Source organism: Zootermopsis nevadensis, unplaced genomic scaffold (assembly GCF_977971745.1).
Source record: "Zootermopsis nevadensis isolate Lab colony 2312 unplaced genomic scaffold, Znev_1.0 Znev_ptg000002l, whole genome shotgun sequence".
NCBI classification, from domain to species: Eukaryota; Metazoa; Arthropoda; class Insecta; order Blattodea; family Termopsidae; genus Zootermopsis; species Zootermopsis nevadensis.
In genome coordinates, this window is record NW_028259134.1 from 13764080 (window position 1) to 13781212 (window position 17133).

Consider the following 17133-nt stretch of genomic DNA (forward strand, 5'->3'; position numbering starts at 1 on the left):
CTTGAAATCCTAGACATTCCTATGACAACCTCTTATATTAAGAACTGAAAATGTATGTGCATCACATATAAGAATTTTATTGTTAGAGGTAAAATTCCAGTCAATAAAAAGAAATACTTTCTAGGAATTATCTTGTATTATAATGTTTAAGGCTCGGGCCACACGACCGTGCAAAGTACATCCGTTGTAACGCACATCGTGACGTGCTTCGTGTGTTGAACCCTATATGCCCCTTCATAATTCTATAATGGACGTCAGGATGTGCGTTACAACAGACGTACTTTGCACGGTTGTGTGGCCCCAGCTTTAGAAAGTAAAATCTATGTGATCAGCTAGACATGCAGCTCAAATTGAAAGAAGTAAAGGATACAGAATTCTGGTAGGGTAACGTCTTAGAAAGTAACCTCTTGGGGAAAGAATAGGATATAACTGGATCAGTATGACATCCATTGTCAGACTTTTGTATGAAAATTGTTGAATCGTCAAGTTCAATTACTAGAGTTGCATTGACTGATACACTAAAATAAATATTGTTGAAAAATAACATCAAATAAAATTAACAATTCAATCACATGTCATTACTTATCACAAAAAAAGATTATTACTAATAGATCAAAAACACTTATAAGAATGTGACTTTTGATAAAAACTCAAAGTGCCTACAGTAGTAGCTTTCAGACACATTGTACAGATGCACCAGACCAAAACAGTAATACAAAATGTTGAAAATTAAAGTAAAATTGCTATCATTTAGTTTTTTCAATACGAAATTCCAGAGAAAAGATGAAAAGCGTATTAAATAAATAAATGCACAAGTACTCGTTCTTAAAATAAAATGTGACACACAGATGTCCTTAGGAATTAAGAACTAGTTCTAAGGCTAAAGTGGACTGGAAGGAGGAAGGCAAACCTTTCCAATTACGTGAAAGAAAGTGGCTGTGGATGGAAAATTTGTCAGGATGTTTGGGATAAGGTGGGTGAAATTGGGAGTATGGTTATTTCAGCTTTTCTCTTCCATCTTCATAACAAAAATTAACCTATCTGTGTATTCTACTTTCTAACACTTCTTCCAAGGTGTTTTCCTATTCTAAAGCAATTTCAATTCCCAAATAAGTTAATGTGCTCCAAGAACTAATGAAAGTAACAATAAGATCTCATTATGATTTTAAGCTGTTTGCCTGAGACCATTTTATTAAGATCTCAATATGAAAAATAAAATGTTAATTACTATTATTTGTGGTATTATTTGTATTTAAGTCTACAAAATTTTAGGGGTGGTACTGTTTTTATATCTATTTAATATAAGGAAACTTGGTCACTAAAGCAAGGAAAACTTTGTACTTAATTTTATTTGACAGTGACGACTTGAAATATAAAACATTTGGATGTTAACTTTTTATAATTATTAAAATACACTCTTACCTTCGGCCTTGGTATAGCTTTTAGAGGCTTTTTTGAACCCATTTTTTTCATAGCATTGTAGTATTTCTTCTGATCCTCTGTCATGAACATTTCTAATGACCCACCTGCGTGCAGTGACAAACACAGATTCTGATTTTTTGTTTGTTACCAACATATACAATAAATTAACATATTCACTTTGCATCACAAAAATATTCAAAAGAATGCATGCTATTTAGTGCATCATTAAATAAATAATTAAATAAACAAAGTGTCTCTAGTGTGTCAAGGGTCTCAAGGTCTGCCTATTAGATACACCACTGGGAATTAAATTTATCCACAGTGCTGCTGCCTATGAGGAAACCTAGTCCTTAGTCAAAAATTTGAATCAAAACCATAACATAACTTTTAATTATATATTTAATTTATAATACTTATCTTCTTCTTTTGTTCATTGAAATTATCAATGATCACACCAATGAACAGGTTGAGAGTGAAAAATGAGCCAAAGATGATGAAGAACACAAAGTACAAATACATGTAGATGTTAGTTTCCCTGATTGGCTGCTTGAATAGCTGTAAAAAAGAAGTGTTTGTTCTTAAATTACAATATTTTACATGTACTTAGACATTGAATCATTATTTCTGATTTGTGGCATGAATGTGAAGATGATATCACCCCAGATCTTAGAGGTTTTACTATTTCTCATGAAAAACAAGTTGTGAATTGTAGATAAAGCATACAATTTTTAGTATTTATTTTGTCTGTATTAAAAATACTCTGCAGAAAGGTCCAAAATCCAAAAAAATCCTTAGGTCTCAGGCTCTCCAGATAAGGGGTCTGTTACTGTACTAAGTTCATACCATGATTAATTAATTCATAGTTCTTCATATAAACTTCAAAAATATTTATGAATTCAGAAAAAATTTGGATCAATTTAAAACATTCTGCAGGAACCGCTAGGGAATTAACAGAATCCTTAAAAAGTTTATGAATAACTTACACGTAAAGATGGCTGTCTTCTGAGTTGCAGTACCATGTAGTCTGGTAGAAGTTTACCAGCATTTTAGAGGTCCTTGCTAACCCCATCATCACTCATCACCCTAATGATGGAGGCAGCAAGCACCTCTGAAACGTCGGTAAACTTCTACCATACTATATGGTACTGCAACTCAGAAGACAGCCATCTTCATACTCACAGATGTGAAAACCTCAAATCCAATTTACATATATTTGTGCTCTATTGTTATATGCATGTATGCACCACACCAGAACCGACTTCTCCCCAAAGGGCTTTTCTCATGGTCTGTGGACAGTATGTGTGTGTGTTGCAATTTTTAAGATAAATCCAGAATCATAGAAACTGCTTATAAAGAGTGATTCTCACATCTCTAGAATCAATGGCATCATTCATGATCTGGATCCAGCCTTTGAACGTAGCCACTTGGAAGAGACAGAGGTAAGCTTTCCCGACATGGTCAAAGTTCATTGGCGAGTTCTCCCATGTGTAGTTTTCAGCAATGCAGGTATTACGGTCTGGAATGATCTCATAGCTTAGAGTTGTACTATTGGCATCCACACACTGTAACAAACATTTTACAAATTGTAATGCAAAATGCAGTTTCAAGGATGGTTTTGTATATTACAAATAATTATCACAAATTTGAGCAAATGTGTTAACAGAATGCACTCTAATAGAAACCCACCCTCCAAAATTTATGTAAGGTATGAATGCAGAAAAATAGGGTTAGAAAACATCTAAGAAGATGAAAAGACTATTTTTAATAATTGTATCATGATGAGTAAGCTTATTATGGAACATCATAATGATGAATATTATTACTTTCCTTGCCATGTATGTAAATAAACTATTCAAAACACAATGAACAAAACTCTCCTCACATCTGATGTACAATATTTAGAATATCACTTTCTACAAATGCATGAAAATCAAAATTAGAATTTAGAGATGTTTTCAAAACCTCACATTTTGTGTTTCAACCTTCATGTGAAGTGCTTTTAATTCATAAGCTGTTATGTCCATATTAAGAAAACATTTATAAACATTATCACCTAACTCAACAGAGTATATAGTCTTTGTTGAGCAGCTAACAGTATTGTATGATCTGAAGCTTTCACAGCAACTAAGAATTATAAACTCTTCTTGGACTACCAGCTGTGTAAGGTGGTTTAATGGGTAAATATTTTCTCCATTAAATTACCTTACACGGCTGGTAGCCTGAGAAGAACCCATTAAGCTAATAGCATGTTCAGCTAGTCAAAAAAATGCATGGCTTTTATGGAACCCAATTTTCTCCACTCCTGTCACTTCATCCCACTTAGGTCAAAATATTCTCTGAACATGGTGTTCTTAAACACCTTCAGACTAGACTTCATACCCATACAGAAAAACAGGTAAAATTATAGTTTTGCATATTCCAACCTTTGCGTTTTTATATAGCAGACGGGAAGACAAAGCTGCACAGTAGCAAGCTTTCCACAGATTTAGTTTGCTTTTAATTTCCTCATGAATGCAATTTATATAATAAAAAAGTAAAGGAAAGCTGTCCCGCTACATTGAACTAAACAACCACTTAAGTTATGTATAAACAGACAGACAGACAATTTAAAACCTTCCAAAGAAAGAAATCTTCTTATGTTAGAATGTTTCCGTGGTACGATAATTTATACTGTTTAAAAAAATTAAACTAATCAGCTTTAACTGTTGACAACAAAATCCAGACCAGAAGGGTCAATACTTCTAAGTGACATACCTATACACAGCACAGAAGAGGTTAAAAAACATTTTAAAACTCACGGACATCTAAAATTTAGGCCCACTTATTCACTTTAACATATCAGGTTCAATTTTTCATAATACAGTACCCTTTATATAAACATTTATATGAAATAAGATATACTGCTACCGACTGCACAGCTCTCCAGAACATGGAAATGAATACAAAAGAAAACTTACAAAACAACCTTCTCTGAAAGTACTCCATTCAGTTTTATTGTTACTACAAGAAAAACAATTTAGTGACTGAAATGAAAAGGCGTGTGTCAGTGTTCCATTAAAGTTTATGTTAGTATTCTGTTAATTTATTTGTGAAATTTGGACACTAAAACATATAAAAGTGACTTCTAGTATTCCTTGTTACAGACCTTGTGGTATTTTCCAGCAAACAGTTGTACCCCCATGATGGCAAAGATGAGCCAGAAGATGAGACACACCAAGAGCACATTGAAGATACTGGGGATAGCTTGCACCAAAGCATTCACCACTACCTGCAAGCATCACACATACTTTGTCATGATCCAAATACTTCAGTGCCGATCAAATATGTAGAACTTGTTGGATATTAGTCAGCTGATGGCTATACTATCTGCTTATGGTAATAAGTAACGTGCTTCACTACAGTGTTGGTGGACAATGGCCACTGTCAAGATATATTTAATATACGCAATATTACGGAAGTCTGATGCACTCCTGCCTTCAGGGGGATGGTTACAGGCACATATATACAAATTCACATATTTTTAATATTCTTTTCTTTTCAGCATTATTTTAATAGTCACAATCAAACCTAGAAGTTAGTCAACTACAATCCACAGTAATTCAGTATCTATGTAATAACAACATGTATCCAACAACCTGAAGATAACGTTTAGCCAAAAAATGTTGTGACTGTAACACACAAATATAATACCTGCTGTGCAGACAGTAATAGAACTGAGCACTTAACCTAGTACCCTTAGAATACTAGACTTCTATGCAAACCACTACATCCCTGAGGCTACAAGCCTACAGATCTAGCATTAAGTGTTCTGGGTTTAATACCAAGAACTATCACTAAAGTGCTAAATATATTAAAAAAAACATGTAAAAATCTGTCAGTATAATGACAAGTGTTCCCCTGAAGATAGGAATGGAGATAACTCCTGAAATGTTGTGCAAATGGAATATATATCAAATGACAGACAATGTCTTAAATAGATGTATTGCAACAACTGTCAGCAGCATGTTCCCTATTTGACAGTGTGATACTGTGTGCAGTGGGCAAAATTTCATCAAGATTATAATTAGCATCCAGTGGAATCATGCAACTGAAAATCATATTCATGGACACCATGACTGTGTTAAGAGACAGCCTTCAGTTGTGTTAAGGGGACTGTGTTCAAGAAGACCATGGCTAAGATTAGAGTACTTATAAAACATACCTGAGCTTTTTTCTGCCAAAAGGTAATGAATGACATTTTATATTTGTTTCTCTCTGATTGATAAACATTAAGCACTTTACATCCATCAAATGACCCAAAAATATACAAGTAACCCTCACTGTGCTAATGACAACATTTAATCAACAGAATGACAATCAAATAAGATAGTGTTATGGTTTGTGTTTCACACTTATCTGGTTGATTTCTGGCTTTGTTACTAGTTATTCTGAGTCAGATCTTTTGTAGATTTCCTCAGTCCCTCAAGGCTAATACTTTAAATTATAATATGACCAGTTCCTTTGTAGTTTTTATGTATTTACCACCCAAGATAATATTGTCATCTCACTCAGTGCTATATAATCTCTACAAATTAAACAGTGGCACAAAATACTGGTAACGTATAATTCAACATATAAGAATCATTATAACAGGAATAATCCTGATACATTGTCAAATGTCTTTTTTGAATATAACAGTAAAATAAATCAGCTCAGGCCCATTTGAATGCAGTAAAAACTTAATATTGAGAAAGTTCCCAGAAAAACAGTCAATAATCAGTAGCTACACAGCTGAAGGTATGCAAAAACCTGGGTGTACAGATTTATTTGTGTTCTTTTTTCATCATTATGTATCATTCTACTCATCACTTAATCTTCAAAATTTTAAATTCTCAGGATTGAGAAAACTCAGGAAATTTGAAGGCAGTAGGGAATTAATCAAGAAAATAAACCTAGTTGTATGGAATAGCAGATAAGTTCATGGGAGCATAATGTATTAACATTTTACTGGTACAGAAATTTTTTTGTAAACTGGTGTTACCTAATGAAACTAATGAGTCTCATAAAGACATAATGAAGTATTAAGCATTAAAAGTAGAACTTCCTTGAACCAAGCTCTGTCATTAATGCAAAAAGAACTGTAAAGGAACTCTTTGTATTGCATACAAAGCATGGTGGGATCCCTAGTAATAAAAGGCTTTATGTCAAGTGGGTATGCTTAGTATGCAGAGACAAGTGATAGTAATTGTACCTTAATTTATGATAAACTTTATACTATGTAATCAGAATTAGATACTGTGGGTGATGTTGTTCTATATATCTATCGTTAATTATATGAATATTACACAATCACTGTGTTTTACATAAGTGTCTGCTGCTAACTGTGAAATAAATAAACTCATAACATTCAGCAAATCATCAGTTTTAACCATCAGTTAAAAATATCAATACTACTTTTTTAAATTTTAGAAAATCAAACTTTATTAAAATATTTCTGTAAATATTTAAATATTAAATCACCTACATAAGGCAATTATGTTCATTAATTTGTATGATATTAGCCTCTGATCATCCTGTTTTTATAATATTAATGTCTTTCATAAATGTATTGGATCATATGTTTTACAGTACATTAACTAATCTATTCCCTGACTATAAACATGCAATAGTATCTAAAGCATGCACTAAATGCACGCAATTTAGATATAATAACAATGTAATTTTGTCACATATCTTGTTCATAGCTGAGCAATAATGATACTGTTTCTAGAAACATGGGGGTTTGTGCAGGCAACACTAAACTTCACTGCTGTACTTTGAAATCAAAAAAAGCTGTCATTCACTAATCTAACTCTAAATTCCACATAAAATAAAAACTAAAATATGAATTTAGTGCATGAAGAAGAACATAATAAATGCTATAGAATTTAAATAAAAGTCTCAATTTTATTTTCAATAGACATTATCTTAATTACACTGACTTTATTCAGATACTTTCAAGCTTCAAGATAGGTAAAGCTTACCTGCCTAATTCAATTAAACTTACTTACTGCTATTATGACATTACTTGCCATTCTTCATACATAAAAACTTTTCCATTTATATGTCCTCTTAACACAAAGGAAAAAAGTCACTGGAATTCTAATATATATAATAATATTAATTCCCTTAAGATGAATGAGCCACTGCAGGAGACAGAAAGAATTTCACAGTAATAAGAAATGTTATCAAAAAACTATGAAATGGAATGGAACATAAGTCAACCACTGGATATACACAGGTCATGTCTCTGTAACAGATAGAAGATAATGTGGTGTCAACTAAAAGAATAACGGTATAGCAAATTCAGATTCCAGCTTCATGAGCTGACAAGTGTTTTTTAATGTTATTTTATTAAGACAGTATTGTGAAGACTAAATATGCCTTAGAAAGCTTATATCTTAATTGCATCATGCTTGTGTTCCTCAATACAGTACTTTTATTTTCCGTCGTTACACAAGCTTATTGTTAAAATCATATAAAATTTCACATAAAATTGTTACATTGTAACAATTTTATGTGAAATTTTATATGATTTTAACAATAAGCTTGTGTAACGACGGAAAATAAAAGTAATGCCTTAGAAAGAAAATCTGATTCAATGACTCTAGAAGGATAAATAAGTTCTAAAGTCCATAACATTCAAAGTAACCTAAGTGAAACCAACAACAATGTCATATTGTTCAAATTGTCAAATCACTTCTGGAAAAGTTTTAAAAAACATTAAAAATAATCCACACTATTTTGAAAGCAAGACTATTTTTATTCCTAAATAGTTTGTAATTAACAAGTTAGGAAATGTACACAAAATAATATAATTCTGGCTTGTTTGCCAGAATTTGACCTGTATCCAAGTACAGCAACCATGATAACAGCATAGACTGGAGATTCTCCACCCAATCACTTTGGTGCTCAGGAAAGCATGTAGGTGTTCATGTAAAGGGCCCAATATTGTCTGATTTTAAACAAAAGTGAAATGTGTCAACAAATTTTAGCAAATTTTCCAATATTAAATTTCACGAAAATCCATTCAGCCATTCTTGAGTCATTTCATACCACAGATGGATAGACAGGGCAGTTTTAACAAACACTATGTAAAGATGCAAACATACCTAAAGAAATATAAATGAGTAGACAAATTTCTTCCAAATATTGTGACACAAATTTCTACTTAAAGATAAATTAATATATTTCCTTGGATGTTAAAAATATTTTGGGAAAACCTTTCCAGAAGCAGTATGTCATGTCAGTGACATGACCACAGAAAAACACTAACACAAATATTTGCTATGCTTCTATCAAGAAAATATGTAACAGGTGCAGTATGTCAACATAACTCAAAATAATGAATCTAACAAATCATTTCTGAAGAGATATATTATCAAAGAGACTGCAGTTTTGTTTAAGGCAAACTTTAAATTTAAACATTTTATCACAGACATTAAAGAATAATTATTTACATGTACTATTTCTGAGTAATTTGGAAACTAAAAGTGTTAATACAAAGATGCTTATATAAAATGAAATATGGGGGAAATATGAAATTAAAGTACCTAATAGTTACATTTAATTAGCCACAGCACAAATTAAAATATCACACTTATGAGATAAAGATTATTTCTTTGCTTTCTAAAATCTTGCATAAATTGAATTCTAGTAATGCATTCAACAGTGAACTGTAAGGTTTGTGATTGGTATAAGTGTAATGCAGCAGAGAAATATTTTTTCAAACTACTTCCACTTTCACTTGGTATTATATTTAAACATCTGAAAATAAGTCATTACCCTGTAATGACCAGAAAATATATTTATACAATTTATTCTATACGGATTTTAATTTTACTTTCTAGGCAGATTAAATACAACATGCTTAAAATTAACTAGATATTATATTATGCAGTTCATTAGTAACTATTTCAAATTCACTGAATTAGCCATTGCAGAAATCCAATAAAATTATGCCATGGTCTTTCTACAGTGAGAAATCCAGTGAAATAATAAATCATACTCCTTACCCCCTGAGAGTGAAAATAATTCAACAATAATGTTGCAAGATGATTTAAGGTGGGTGCTTGCAGGGTCTATTTAAGGAATAAATATGAAAGCAAGGTATTTGCATCCACCAACATGAAAATGAAGCCATGGTATAGGTGCTTGCAAAATAATGTAGAGAAACATTTAACAAATCTTGAATAAGTTGCAGATTCAAGAAGAAAGATATTCAAGCAAACATGCTATATACTAGATACACAATGACTCAGGGTATTGTACAGTTCAAGCAATCTACTCCCAAAGTCTCATGGAGGCCTTTCAAGGAGACTTTAAAATGCTTTATTTCAAGTTTCTGTTACTAAAAACATAGAAAGAGATTTAAAGTATATTATTAAAACAAATAATTATTATTTAAATATCATGTGAAATAATTGTAAATTTTGATGTGTAAAATTTAAGACTATACTTTTAATATTATTGTACCATCTCCAAGATCATAAGTTGGAAATTATCATAAATAATATTTAAAACCACATGCTTACTTAATACAACTGTTGATAAAAACTAGCAGTCCACTGACACATAACTTATTAATAAAACATGATGTATACACCAACCCTCACTACATTTATATTTCTGTTATAGCAAAAAATGTGCAAGCTTCTTGGATATCAATATAAATATTTTTATATTATAAATACAATATAAAATATGAGATTAATACTGGAATTCCTGTGATCCCTCTCAGGCCCTGGCAATTATAATACAGACACAGCAAACAATGCTACTTTTGGTCAATAAATGTTCTAAATTTCAGCCTTACTAAAATAAAACTTATATTTTAATTAAGAATTTATGAAAAACCTGAAACAGTGCATAAAAATATATCTGATGTTGTGTGCCACTACTTGTATATTCAGGATATGACTTTTGAAATACAATTCCAATAATAATATTAGTACTTTCAGAAATACTCAATCGCTATCCTCATATTCAAACTTGCTACATAAATGAAAATCCTGTGCACCTGACATGATTATCCTCAACCTATATGTTACATCTTCATGTACTTCATACCTATAAAAATATTGGGTACCCCTCATATGTTATGGCATTTCGAAACATAGAAAGAGGTCAATAAAATAAAAATAACATAATTATTTTCACCATTTTTATAATAACAAAGTTGATAACTTCTTACAATAAAGTATCCTTGTCTGTAACTAATGTTCTTTCTTATCCTTATATTTTCATGGCTGAGTTCAATGTACAACTATGGCTCTTGAATATTAGTGAAATTAAAAGTTTTTAAATGATCCATTTCAGCAAACATTGCAGTTATCATCTTCAAGATCAATATATAATAGTTGGGCATTTCTGGAAGCCTTATATAAGGCAGGCAGTAGGTGGAAAGCTGCATTTGATGGTGCTGATTGATGAAGCATAAGAGTGGGCTGTATTTGAGGTTTTCACAGTAGTGAGTCTGTCTCGTAAGAGTGGGCTGCTGTCCAACTGGTCATGAGCACATGGTTAAAGAAAACAGGTGATGAAAGGATTCCAAAAATACCCAGCCAATACATACTCACCCTGAAGATGACAACTGCAATGTTTGCTAAAACACTGGATAATTTTCAATATTCAACATGGCTCACTCCCAAAAGATAAAGCAGTAATATAAACAATGTTTTTTGTTTGTTTCTTAATGTTAGAGGCACACCACTAGAAAACGATTCACACAACATAGCCTTTGGCTGTGCTGGAATCTACTGTCTACTAACTGGGAGTAGCCAATGAAGAAACTCCATTACTCTAGATTATGATGATGATGATGACAACTGAAACTGAGGGTGGATGTTCAGTTTAATAAGAGCTTCAAGCCATGAGAGGGAATTGGTATTCCATATATTTGCAGCTATTCACTTTCATGTATTAAGATTATGTTTGTGAAACTTTTTTTTAACTAGTAGTCTTATACCCAATTGCTTAATTTACATAATTTGTGAGGTATACATTAATAATAACAAACCTTAAAAAGTGTATACACAGAATTATATTGTCTTATTTTTAAATAAAATGTCAATGGTTTCCAGCAGTCACTATGTGTAGATCTGTGTGTCAGCAGCTACTGTTAATACCATAAACTTATAAAATCAAACCAATGACATCTCTGGCACATGAATGTGTACATACAAAAATAAAATAATTTGATTTCATGAAAGTTTTGTCTCACACAAAATAATTCACCAATGTATCCAATCACTTCCAAAACAAGAAAAGTCAACAAGTGAAAACGTAAAGAACCTATTCTAACATGACCTCCTATAGCATTCTCTAGGTGAGGTCATGATGCTCCTCCAAAGTCCCCTGAGACTGCTGGGTACATACCCTCATCCCCTGCATTCTAGACATAGCCCTAAGAGGCCTAAGAGCCCTGAGGGTCCGCATTGTTTTGAAGGCTTGAATGCCTCCTGCCCCAACCAAGGATGCTACGAAGTTTATGAGCGAGACCTGAAGTAAATAGATGTACAGTTGAGACAGAAATGAAGGAAAAAAAGCAGCATATCACATTCACAACATCCACTACCATCACCACGGCAGGAAAACTTGCTGACCTATATGAAGGATTCACCCAATCATCCACCATGTGTCAAAGATGATGTCACGCTTGTGGAGTTCATCCCGTAGCAAACACAATGACACATCATCCGAAGTAAGGAGAAAGCAGGAGAAGCACAATGATTGGTATTTTTTACATTTTCAACACACAACATGAGAGTTATGCACAAAGCTACGGGAGGTACATCCATATAAGTTGAGTAAGTGTGGCATCACTTAAGAATGGTGTCCATTATTGTATTCTGCATTAAGAATTAATTCTGAGTTTGAATTTTCATAAATAATACAATAAATTTATAAATTCCAATCCAAATTTTAAAATAAAAGGCCTTAACCAGACTGCATCTGCAATTTATACAAAGCACAGCTATTCTTACTAATCTTCTTGATTTATTGTTGTAATCTTCAGGGCATTGAACAAGAACATTTCTGTAACCTTTAACATGGCATTTATGTTTAAAGCAGACATGAAACGATTCAGCAATTAAGCAAGTACAACAGCTTGCATTACACATACTGTCATTAAACTACCCTTGACACAATGTGTAATAATGTATTTTGAAATTATTTAAAACCCTGAAAACCATAGTGAATGTGCTATGCCTGAAACACAGCCCAAATCTATTATATTCTATGCCCTGGCATTGTATCTTTACATCTCCAGCAGAACACAAGCACAGACCTGTCCCCACTACACTACAACTGTTGCACAACTTCTAAAGAATATCATGAACACATCAATCAAAACAAATAACAACAAAAATACTGCAAACATACATATATTGCACAGTGTATTGTAGAAGGAGAGCCAATACCTGAAACAGACAGATGTACATGGTCACACATCCACACTCGAACACACATAGATACTGTACATGGAAAGCGTTTTCCATAACGGTTTATTTCTTGGTGGCAATAGGAAATGTCAAAAAGTATTATAGACAGTCAGTTATGTCAGTCAGACAGTGAAGAAATGTGCAATCACAACATCGACGAATCCAACGATGAATGTAGCAAAACACAATGAGCAAGGAATATGAGAGCTGGGGATGGAAAGGAAACAGACAGCTCTACAGAGAGAAATAGTAAAAATAAGGAAACCTGAGTTTGCCTCAGGGAGAAGGATCACAATTCCTACCCATTCCTAATATTACCCAGGAAAAATCAAGTAAGTGAACAGTCATGTGAGTGACTACATATTCCAATAAATATGACATATGTGAAAGTCAAGAAAAAAATGGAATTATTACTCGCCAGCCTGAGGGTCCACGAATTATTTAATAGAATAGCCTTTGCATAATAAATGTTGCCAGGTATAGACACATATCTGCATCTCTAGCTGACAAAGTTCATTATGGAATAGAGATATCAAAATTAAGAGAAAGCAGAACAGCCATGTCGCTTGAAAGAATATGTTTAACTGAACAAAATTATTTTTTAAATGAATCAAAATCAAAACGTCAATTAAAACTTAAAATTTAAACAAATCTTCTCTCATTTTCTATGCTGCAAATATAGACACATTTATAGAGAAATTACACATAAATTAATACAAGGAGAAGTCTACCAGAAATCTTCATAAATAGAGAGTACAATCAGCAAACATAAATTGAAAATTTCCTACAGCATAAATTCTGATCTTGAATATGACAATAATAATAATTTATACATGACCAAAGTACTTTGCTGGTAAGAATCCCATCTAAAAAATATGATCAATTCATCAGAATTTCTAATTTGTTAAAATTTTTCAAACAACTTACTTGCAAATTTCCCACTGGGTGCATAAAGTTCCAGCCCACCCTGTCCCTCCCTTAGAGCGAGGTCCACTTCATGTTACCTCATCTCTTTACTTACTCTCATGCCCTCCCAGCGTGAGACTGCACGCAATGGTCTCAGTGCACGAAGGGTCCGCATGGAGCGGAACGCGGGAATATCAGCCGCACCGGCCCAAATAGCCGCAAGGTTAATCAGAGACAGCTACACCATGGAAAAATTACGTTAGTCACACAAAACACAGTTGGTTAATGCAGGATTCAACACACTTGATGCACCATTCCTCAGTCACTGCAAAAAACAAGTCTCTCTTTTCCATAATGTTTATGACACACATCTGTAACTGTGCAGTTATGGGACTCTGTCAAACAAAAATTCAGTGGAGAATAGACAGCTGAATTTATATTCTATATAAAAGTATAGACAACACTCACTTAGCACTATATTGCTAAAACACTTGTTTGGATATGACATTCAATTTTACAAAACACAAATTGTGTTAAACCATTTACATTCATTGAAATGTTTAAATAAGATAGTTTATGGTACAGTCCTAGTTGGGGAACCCAATTATTATAACCATTCATCACTCTTCCAAATAATGCTAGTCCCCTCAGGAAACAATTAATGGGGCTAAGTGTGAATTGCCTGTATTTAACCTTTAATTTTACCATGCAGGATAACATTTTCCCATAAGCAAATATTCAACCATGTTAAAAGTTAAATTAGTATTAAAATGGCTGTCTTCTGGGTTGCACCATATATAGTCTGGTAGAAGTTTACCAACATTTCAGAGTCCTTGCTTCCTCCATCATCAGAGCAATGATGGAGGCCCTGATGATGGAGGCAGCAAGGGCCTCTGAAACATTGCTAAATATCTAAGAGACTACACAGAACTATTACCCAGAAGACAGCCATCTTCATACTCACTGCTGTGAGAACATCAAATTCTAATTTAAATTAGTATATTTAAATAGAACAACTGTAACTGATACAGGGCACAACTTAAAACAAAAAATACATTTATATGACATAAGACTGCACACCACCACACTTTACATACTGGGCTTAAATATACAACTTCAAAACATTTCATTTATCTTTCTTTCTCAGATGACTGGAAAATGTAACACTTTTAATTATGTCTCTATTAAAACTATTTAACAAAAATGCAAACACCTCATGAAAAAAGTATATAAAATTTATACTATTGTTTGTAATTACACCCCACTGTCAATTAATGCTCATGAATCATTTCCTGCAAGGGCTACTGCTGTTAAATAAAATACACCAGCTTCAGATTGTGGACTTCAGCCTCAATTTGCAGCCTAGTGAAAAAATTAGCATGAAAATACAACATTAAATCAATATCACAGACACTTGGTTATGAATCAAGTTGCAACTAAAATAATATAATGTCCCTGTAGACAGAAATATTTAATACATCTCTAATTTTCCTACCAGTGACAGAATAACAATGTATAAGAAAAGGATAAAACTACAACTCATCAAATAAAATGAACACATACCACAATTCAATGTTTAATTTTTGTGAAAGAATAAGCATGTGATCAACTTCCTTAATAAATATTTTAAATGCAATTTAAAATGTTGCTTCCTTTTTTATGTGTGCAGGATCTTATAAAATATGTTCTGTTTAAAACTGACAGGTCACAATCCAGCTAAATAAATGTTAAGAAATTGCATGACACAGGAACAGTAAAATAATCAATAAAATAAAATTAGGAACAAGTTATGCCTGGATTCAAAATGAAAATAGCATTTAAATTTGGTATTACCTACATCCCTATGCCTCTTTCTGATTCTAGTCTACTGAAATAACTTCATTATGAGTTTAAAATCTGTCAGACTTGGTCTGGTATTTGACTTAAATATTAGGCTGAGACTAATAAAGTATCCTTTGAGGTCCATTTATTTGAACACATGACAAGCCACTAGGTCTGAATGGGGGTGGGGGGTGACACAAGAAGGTGTGCATTTTAACATTTATTGTGACCAAAATAACAGTAGTAGCACAACACAGTTTATTAGAGAGTATTAGTTAGCACTTTAAGATTTAGTGTCAATTAATACTTTGTACCTATGCATGAAGCATGGCACTGCAGTCATCGATGTATAAACATTGGTGGCAAACTTTTACAAAAAGAATGCCATGTCAGTTCAGCTGTTCCTCGGGAACAGAAAGTATTTTTTTCCATTTAACGATATTACATATGTGAGTACAGCTGACACAAACCAGGGGAAATCATCAACATAGACTTCACTGATGGCTTTAACACAAGAAACTTCACATTTCTTTATGTCCTAATAGAACACATGACCTACCAAATGAAAAAAGCCTTCCCTAATGGTATGTGTCAAATAAATGCCAAAAAGATAGACAGGACACAGGTCATGAAATAAATTGATCATGATCACCAAGACTTCTATTCTATTATGTGGGACAACAATCAAAGAAGACCAGGAAAATAAAATATTGGGCTAAAAATTAAAATAATTGTCTGAAATGTATCTTATTAAGAGCATTTTTATAGATAATATAAAATGTTTTTTTCATAATTGTGTAATTTTATTCCCTTTAAATCACTTGCCAAAGACAAATATTATATCATTCAGGCTATTAAAAGATGGATAAACCATGGGAACAGAATTTAAATAAGTCACTGTTGCTAATTGTGGACTTAGTGATATGTGAGGCGCTCCTTTCTTTCCCATGCATTCACGAAGAATATGAAATTCAAGTAATAACACTTTTGTACATATGTTATCCTTTTTGGTATTCTTGCACCTTACACTTTAAAAATAGGTTTAAGACTCCATGAAGCTTGCAGTAATGAAAGGAATGAAGTATGTCATCTGTTGACATCATAAATTGACTACAAAATACCCTTATAACAGACAAGTATATTACCGATTCTGCCAGACCATTGAAATGACAGCTTTGTGAAGCTACTAACACTGAATGAAAATGGTTGTAATAATACCCTAGTATGACATTAGAAGTAAACAACAGCCAGAGTTTTAGTGCTTATTTGAAAATAATATTAAATGAATGATTTGGTGTACTCAAGCCCTTCTTTCACAAATAAGTATACAAACCTTACATAACTTGACATTAAGAGGAATAAAGTAGAAAGAACTATATATAAACCATCAGAACAGCTACTTAAAGCTGAGATTTTAACAAAGTACCTCCCAAATGAAATTGAAATGTGCTTTACCTGCTCAATTATGGGATTAATATTCTTTTCAATTTGGTAAAAATTCAATTATTTAGAGAATTGTAAC

At 32.6% G+C, this 17133-nt stretch overlaps 1 protein-coding gene across 17 annotated transcripts in view; it reads right to left on the bottom strand.

Moving 5' to 3' along the window:
• para (sodium voltage-gated channel paralytic) overlaps positions 1-17133 on the bottom strand; it is an 87314-nt gene that overhangs the window by 13195 nt on the left and 56986 nt on the right. For 10 of the 17 annotated variants that reach the window (XM_087350173.1, XM_087350160.1, XM_022077966.2 and 7 more), the window contains 5 exons: positions 11818-11940; positions 4568-4690; positions 2790-2984; positions 1840-1977; positions 1423-1530 (listed from right to left, as the gene is read on the bottom strand). In XM_087350173.1, coding sequence (XP_087206299.1) covers positions 1423-1530; positions 1840-1977; positions 2790-2984; positions 4568-4690; positions 11818-11940 — 687 coding nt within the window. Of the gene's footprint in view, positions 1-1422; positions 1531-1839; positions 1978-2789; positions 2985-4567; positions 4691-11817; positions 11941-13905; positions 14029-17133 lie in introns of all 17 variants that reach the window. The other 7 variants (XM_022077971.2, XM_087350178.1, XM_022077970.2 and 4 more) reach the window with 2 other exon arrangements.